The sequence below is a fragment of the Sparus aurata genome, chromosome 16, assembly GCF_900880675.1.
Source record: "Sparus aurata chromosome 16, fSpaAur1.1, whole genome shotgun sequence".
NCBI lineage: Eukaryota > Metazoa > Chordata > Actinopteri > Spariformes > Sparidae > Sparus > Sparus aurata.
Genome location: NC_044202.1, coordinates 12,020,292 through 12,028,700, shown reverse-complemented (window position 1 = coordinate 12,028,700; position 8,409 = coordinate 12,020,292). Strand labels below are relative to the sequence as shown.

The window sequence follows — 8,409 nt, the reverse complement described above, 5'->3', positions numbered from 1 at the left end:
GTACTTCACCATGTTTTGTCCACTAGAAGAGTACCCTAGTTCTCATCCAGTAGGCCACATACCTGTTAACAGATTATTTAGAAATCAGGATTATAGTAATCACAACAGCTTTAATTTTGGTTAAATGCTCTGAAAAATTGGGCTCCTGGGATCACAGTGAATGTGGCGATTTTCTGAGATTTACTTTTTAATACTGGTAAAATGGAACATTTAATTTAGGCACCTTTTTTAAAAGCATGTATCTTGTTTTTTACTGATACACATAAATGTTGTATACACATGAAATAATGACTTGAGAGCAGATAATAGAAGCATATAGAGCACTACACGCGGCAGTTTTAGCAGTGGGAGAATGTTTTTATAAGCCTGGTGTGATTTCATGGTACCACACTTGAATGCCCTCTGGGTGTTGTGCCAGAGTAATATGAATTATACTTGGCTAATCACATTTACTACGTTTGAATACAACATTTTTCCCCTAAGCCAAACAAAAAAGGGCTGCAACAGTTTCTTAGCAACAGCGCGTCTTCATCGCCTGCCATGTGAGCAGTGACAGTAACCTCCTGCAGTTTTTTTTTTTTTTTTTTTTTTTTTGATTGTACAAAATAAAATCTAAAGGTGTATATGTGTGTTCCTTGCTGATATTTATGTGTTACTGAACATGTATTTGGCTGTGTGTAAAAACCTGACTTTTATGTGACATAAATAAGGAGGCATAGTTTGTCTGTGAGCTGTCCAACAAGTCAAAAGAGGAACGGAATGTGGCAAAGAATGAGTACCGGGAAAGGTGATAATGCCGAGCAGCAAGGTGATAAAGGGGAGAAACTGGAGCAACACCCCTCCCTCTTGCTTCTGCCATCTGATGCGGAGACGGTGTTGCTATGGGCAACCATCCGAGCAAGAGAGGGGCAGAAAGAGGGAAATTTGGAGACCAGCTGGTAAGAGGAAAGGAGGACACAGAATGAGCCAAACAGCATCAGCAAATAGGAGCGAGAGCTGGTCCTTCTGCCTGTCTCGCTTCACTCCGCCTCGCCTGGCTGAGCAGAGCTGATTGAAGCAGAGCTCCAGATGACGACGACAACGAAGCAAAACAGTCAAGCAGAGGACACGACAGCCTGCCAGCATCAGCAGCAAAGAGGCCGGCTGCCCAATCATCAGCTGACATGCTCATGAGTTCAGCAGCCAATGAGGTGCCGGGAGGCTCCTCCCGAGCACAACCACTCGGATGCAGAGACGGCACCAGCCTGCCTCAGATCTCTTATTAATGAATGGAGCAGTTCTCAGGCTGGATCACTGCACATCTCCACGCTCGCTGCACGGCTGCACGGCTGCTCGGCTGCTCTCTGCTCTGACACAGCAAGACCGGGAGAAAAACATCAACACTGACAACAAGGACGGCAGCAGTACAGGAAGAGCTAAACTGTTGCCATGAAGGGACGACAAAGAAACACAGGCGCCCGTGATGAGGACACAACTGAGGACATGGCAGCAGCTATTGAAAACAAGGACCCACATCCTGATATTAAACCACCGGATTCACCTTCTCCTTCATCATCTTCTCCTCCTCTTCCTCCATTAGCCATGCCACCATCTACATCAGCCTCCACCCTCCTAGCCCTAGCCTCTCCAGCCACCCGGCGCTCAATTTCCATGGGAGACTTCCGGAGGGTCACAGGGGCTCTGCTAGCCCGTTCTGATCCCCCATCCACCTCTGCCACGGCCCCCTCCTCCAAGCTCGTCACCCCCAGCTCCAGCATGGAGTTTGAGGCAGCTCGGCGGCGCCTCCTGGAGGTCGAGGAGCGTCAACGCGTCATAAGAGAGATGGAGCGACGGCTGGAGGAGCTCAGGGAAGTGTTTGTGCGCTCGGAGCAGGAGGTGGTGGTTCACGGCGAGCTGGTATCGCGGATATCTAGCGGAGCCCAGCAGGGGGAGCTGTTCGTGGCAGAGAACAGCCAGCGGCTTAAGAAAGGCCTGAGGTTCAAGAAACATCGACCCACCATTGTCTTCTCCTCCATGCTGGGACTCCGCACGTGCCTCCCGTGGCCTGTGAAGCTCAAATAGGACGATAGTGACTTGCATTTCCACCACTGCTGTAGAAATGTGCTTTACATTAATGGGAGGATAGACTTCCATTCTTTAGCTATCACTCATCAACACGGCTGCTCTCAAGTTTCCACCTTTCTGCTCTTGTATCCTGAGGCTGGTCCTCCAGGACTTTAGAGTGCCTACAATAATCACAAATGCTAGTAAGGAGCTTCCTGTTCAGTGCATTTCAGAGGAAAATCTCTGGCTAGCAAACCAATCAAGCCAGTACCAGTGCAATGTGTACAGGATTTCATTATGTCTTCATTGTTTTCACTTTGCTGCTTGCAGTTTAACATGGTGTTGGACTTGCATAGGATTGTCAAAAAGATTGTATGTTGAGATTGAATCCATGGTGCATGGATGAGTCATTTTTCAGGTGATGTGGGAGTTCAGACTGGCCTGTTAGGTAATGCTCGCTTTGCTGCATATCTCTTAATTTATGCAGCAATGACCGAAAAGCCAATAGGGATTATGTAATGTAAAACTTCTCAGAAGAAGAAGAGAGGGAAGAGGAAAAGAGACAGGCGACGGCACGGAACAATCTGCCTCTCCAAGGGAAGCGCAGTGAAAGAGAACGAGAGGTGAAGCTGCGATATCTGCACTGTTACGTCAAAGGATGCAGTAAAGAGGCAGGAAAGAGAATGTGTGGAATTTAGCCGGCTGAGACCTACACAGAAAACGTGCCTTGGCCTCTCTGCGGCCACTCGTTTCAACACCACAACCTCTGTGTTCGGCGGCGTAAAACAAGGAGAAGGAGGAGAGCAGGATGGGAGTTCGTGCTGGGACGATTCCACCTGTGGCCTCTTTTTTTTTTTTTCTTTTTTTTTATCCAGTCACCTAGCAACCACTCATCTCTCGATCCTAAATCTGCTTCAACAAAAATCTCCAGAATGTATCCAGCAGAGCACTGTAACTACAACACTACGAGACAGCTGTAGATGTCCCCTTGCAGGATTTAGCACAGATGCATAGTTTAACATAGAATGCACCTGCTGCATTTGAACTGGCTATGTAGTCAAAAACATCGTTGATATGAGCTGCTGTTGAATCTACCCTTTTATTTGATGATTAGGGCTTTGCACTTAAGTAAAGCCACGCATGCATTAGTAAGGAAAGCTAAGGTAGGCCGTCACTGTTTGTTGACTGTGTCTTGGTGTGCTATTTAGAGACTGACACAAGTGTAGTGTATAGCGTGCACAATAACAGCCTCACTGGTATCATAATCAGCTTTTTTGTGGCATTTAAAAGAATTTGGACAATGTGGCTTCATTCAGGGTTTGGTAGAAGAATCACTATTTGTGTTGTGATCTTTCCCATGCACAGCGGTCTCTTTGTCCCATATGTAGATGACCTGGTTTCTACATATAGATCGCACAAATGTTTTGCCCTAATTCTTTTCTTTTCCTCCGATCCCTCTTCCCTCTGGATTAGGAATGAATAGGTATCTCTTGTATTCATCTATTCAACCGATCCCCTGCTTCAGCTGTATGCCTGCGCGTGGAAAGCACAGCCAATACACCAGGGATACCTATTTTTGGCTTTCAAAGGTTATGGCAGAGAGGCAGGCATTTAGTCTCAGCATTTAAAGGAAAAAGCATGCTAGTATCAATCTATGTGTGCCGCTTTCCAAAAGAATGAGAAAGAGGGGATTTCTGCAAGTGCAGAATCCCTGATGAGGCTTTGTTTGCTCTCTTGTTATAAATGACCCCAACTGAGAACAAAGAAAAGCAGTTTTCCAAGAGAGGGACATGGTTTGACTGTGTAATCACTTAGCTCTCCGTAAAGTCTTCGTGTTTACTCAGACATTCTAGTTTTAATTGCTCCCTCCTTGCAAAGATATGCATGACGGGGACATGCATCATTTGAGATGCATTAGGAATGTCTCTTTGTCTCTGTCAGGACAGGGATAGACATTGATGTATTGCTCTGTGCCCAGACTGCTTGTATCAGGAACCCTGCAGGCATAGTGAGAATAAAAGATGTGATGTGACGACTGTACTCACAAGTCTTTGAAGGTTGATGAAGATCAAATAGAACGAAGATGCCTGATGGATTTGGTTATTTTGTAATTTTGACTATAAGGGCTTCAGTGGTTAGTTTGTCTAAGTTGATTGTGAGTTAAAGTTAAAGGGGCATTCAACTGATTTTACATATGAAGGTCAGGTTACTCTAGTCTACTAAAGGTTAATGCTACTGGATGATGCTATTGAGTAGCATGGGGAAAGTTGGATAGGGTAGAGCATGAGGGAATCGGGTGCTGAGGGGGCAGCAGTACACCCTAAGACGAGGCTATAGCATATGCTGAATTTATAAGAAGGCTCAAATAATGAAGAATTTGTAAGAAACAGCTCTTTACAAAGTTTAAATTTCTTCTCACTCAACAACTCACAAAATTAAGTCCATTTTTGAATTTATCTCCCTTTTCATCTCCTTGCTGTTGTTGACTTTAGTTGATGCAGCTCATTTGACCTATTATACGTTTGTGTTCAAGTTTGCCATCTGCTGTAGTAATTGGCGTAGATAACAATTAGATACGTGTTGTTCTAGATATTCAAATTTATACAAAAAACATGAATGTCGCGTATCACTTAGGTCAAGGATATAGACTGACCCCTCAGCACACCCAACTGTGACCTACTACTACTACTACCCAACAAATACAATTTTGGGGGGGGCCAGACCCAATACTGATATTGGAGTGAAAAGATTCTGATATTGCTCGACCAACATTCTTCTACTAACTAAATATACTGTATACAGAAACACTTTTGGGCCGACAGTGGCTAACCAATATATTGGTCAGACTCTGATCGAGACCAAAAATCAGGATCTGCTGCTTTTACTGTGATTGCTTTTTAAAAAAAATCTATCCCAACTTCATGAAAGTGCAGTTCTAAATCGCTGGAGTTCCCCTTTAAGCAAAGAAAATGTTACATACTCAATGTGACTTAGCTCTCAGATTCCTAACAGCCATGATGACCTTGTCGTTGAATGTTTTCTATCTCTGTATAAGCATTTCACCTGAACGAGGGAAGTACTGCTTGCCATCTTTGTGCACATCTATACCAAACAATATTCAGCTATCGGCTAAGCTAGTTGCCAGCAAAACGCTGGTGCAGATAAAAGGGTCTAGTAGACTTTTAACATGTATTCATGGTCCTATGTATATACCTAGTTATAACTGAATATACAGCTGGCCTATTGCTTTTCATATGCCTTATGCAGTGTTTGTGCATTGGCAGTGATAGTGGTAACACTGATGACGAAGGCGATGGTAAACGGGTGAACTCATGACCATCATAGACCTCATCCAGAAACATCATCATCTGGGCAGAAGAAGGAAAAAAAAGACAACTCATGCACTGTTGTTGGACTGCACCTTTTTATGTTTTTCTATGAATGAAAAGATTTCCCAAAGATCTCTGGGCCCACTTGCAGAATGAATGTAATGTTAATTGCTACTGACATGTTTTCTTTTCCCTCGACACTGAACACACACGGTATAATCACATTTATCTTGTCTGAACCTGTGATTGGCAATAAATCCTTTCTTTATGTTCATGGCCTTGGAATCACGGAAAAGGTTCCTTGTGGAGTTTTTCAACTACTTTTTTTGCAAACATGTATGGAGGACTGAAACTGCCAAAATCCAAAATGTAGAAATGTCTCAAATAAGTAAATATGCCTTTTTAAGTGCACCAAAAATATTTTTTTATGTAGGCATTAGATATTTCATAAAGTGTGATATACATTGATATTTGTTTTTGTATTGTTTTGTATTCTGTATTTATTTCTTTATATACTGATCCCCTTATTTCAGTTGTATTACCATGTAATTAATGTATTCATTTATTTAACTAACTAAATTATTGATGTATTTATATTCGTAATATCTTGCAAAGTGAAAAATACAGAAATGAAATGAAACTAAATAAACGTAAAAATTAATAAATGCATACATTAAATGGGAAAGTAAATTAATACGGGGATTAATTCAAAGGTTTAAAAAAAAAACTACAGAGGCAAATTAAACCGAAATATCAAATGTCACATTTTTTTAAATTAATTTATGCCTGAATTGACTTCAAATGTTTTTTGGTGCATTTAGTAGCATATCATTTATGTATTGAGCCATTTATTTACTACTTTTATTTTGTATTTTGGCAGTTTCAGTCTGCCATTATCATGCAGCTGTGGTGTGATAAACAGTCTTGCTGTAGGCTCGAGGCTTTTCTGCTGACTCCACAGTGTTCTTCTAAGGTCTCATGACTTTTGATACAAGAGAGTTCAAACCAAACAAAAAATGACTAAAAAAAAGACTAACTACAACAACAGCTCTCACAGCCCTTTACTGACAAGCACAGGTCCAAAAAACACTTTTCTGATGTTTGTTTATCCTCTGAATGTTTTAATATTTAGTGTTTTTGTTTATGTGATGTGGGGTGTGGTACGTATTTATGAAGCACAGAACTTTGTGTTTTTTCTTCAATCAGGGGTTTATGACCTTTTATTCACAGTATGATATTTTTGATTGAAAACTGTATATTCTACTACTAGTCTGAATGTTAAGTCCAATTTTACCTGGAAAATGTTATATGCTTAATAGCAACAGCAGGTTTGGAGTCAATTTGCTTTCAGTTCTGAATGTTAAATGAATCAGCTATTTGCGTAATAATTACAAAGCCTTAATTCTAATGATTTGTGACAGATTTATGGTCATGGGACGCTTTTCACAGGAACGAAAGCCCACTTTCTAAATGTAATCGAAAAACCAGCTGGATTGGAGGTCGGTTGTCCCCAAACCTTTCTGCTTCTGAAAAGGCTTTTGCTTTCTGCTGCACAGTAAAAGAATGAATGTTATGCTTCTGTTAAACGCTTACATTTTGCTGCCACTTATTTCAAATCTTTACACTGTCATTAACTTGAGCACAGAGCTACAATGTACAAGACTAGTAAATGTTAAAAGATTTCATTTTAAGCATATCAGGTTTTGTAAAAGAGACCGAATTATTAGAATAAACAAACTATATGAATAAAGTGTTGAATATTTGGTTTTTTTTTTGGTCATGTCTCAAGCCCTAAATAGGCTCTTTTTGCTAACATGAAGTGCTCAGTCAGGTGGGATCTCTAAATATTACATCCTTTGCAGTTGCGTGGGAGGTCTAGGAAGTAAAACGGGGTCACCTTGCAGCAGCCCGTCGCAGTGTAGTGCCGGATCAGCAAAAAACTGCTCTTTGACGTAACAAGATGCTGCAGGTGAGAAAGAGAAAAGCTACACGCAGTCATCCAGTGTCAGTCTTTTTTTCTTGTTCATCAGAGCCTCTTACAGCTGATTATTTGGTTAAATGGAGGTTAGATAACCCCCGTGTTCAGATGGAAAGGGCAGATTTACTGGAAATGTATCCCACTTCCAAGTGCTTACTATTGCCAGCCAGGATTTGTGAAGTAACATTAAGCTGATGTCTCTGTCGTTGCTCACTCAGTGAAATGCATCACCCAAGTGGATGGCTTTTAGACATGCAGATCTGACCATCTAGGGCATTAGAAAGTTAGAACATCCCCTATTATATTCTGTCTTTAAAGATTACAGACGCTGATGGGTAAAAACTCGACATACTTGCATTTAAAAAAAAAAAAAAAAAAAAAAAAAAAGCTAATATTGAACCCAAAACATTCTTTATAAATCCAGAGATTAGTGCAGGCTTTCCTCTGCATTTCATGGATTACTATTATATTCCACAGCATGTACATTACATTAAAATGTGTCATTTCTGCATATGTATGGCTAAACATACAATGAATGAGAGCATTACTGATTGTTGTTGTATAAGTTACATTACTGAAAGTGCTTGGTATGTGCATTAGTACAAAGAGGCAAGTCTAACAGTGGGGGAATGTGTGTGCGTGGAGGCTACTCAGTTGGCAGAGCAGAATAGGCCGTGGCACTATTATCCTTGCTGTTAGCGAGGTGGCGGGTTATGTAAGTGACAGGTTGGAGTTTCATCATCCAGGATCAGGGTTAAGTAATGTCCGGACGGAGACAAAATGAGCCTGGGAGGACAGAGAGCTGTAAGGGAAAGCTGCCAAGAAAGATGGATGGAGAGATTTGGCTTTAGGGACAGGCACAAAGGTTAGAAGGTGGGGGGAGGTGGCCAGAAATGGCAGGAAGTGAAAATGCATATACAAGGGTTCCATTTCTTTTAAATGTATTCAATTTCAGTTTGTCATTTTATTTACCCCAGGTTGTTTCAGAGTAATGATCTTTATACTACTTTTTAAAACAGTAGATAAGAATTCAAACAGATCATGAGTTTCTTTAATGAC

At 41.3% G+C, this 8,409-nt stretch overlaps 1 protein-coding gene across 1 annotated transcript; it reads left to right on the top strand.

Moving 5' to 3' along the window:
* Window positions 1-807: 807 nt before the first annotated feature.
* On the top strand, window positions 808-7,123 carry LOC115566237 (uncharacterized). The gene has a single exon (XM_030392020.1). The coding sequence runs from the start codon at window positions 1,429-1,431 to the stop codon at window positions 2,059-2,061; it is 633 nt and encodes a 210-aa protein (XP_030247880.1). The 5' UTR covers window positions 808-1,428; the 3' UTR covers window positions 2,062-7,123.
* The last annotated feature ends 1,286 nt before the right edge of the window (window positions 7,124-8,409 follow it).

Coding starts and splice junctions, on each gene's coding strand:
- LOC115566237 (XM_030392020.1), top strand. CDS start 1,429: ATGAAGGGACGACAAAGAAACACAGGCGCCCGTGATGAGGACACAACT.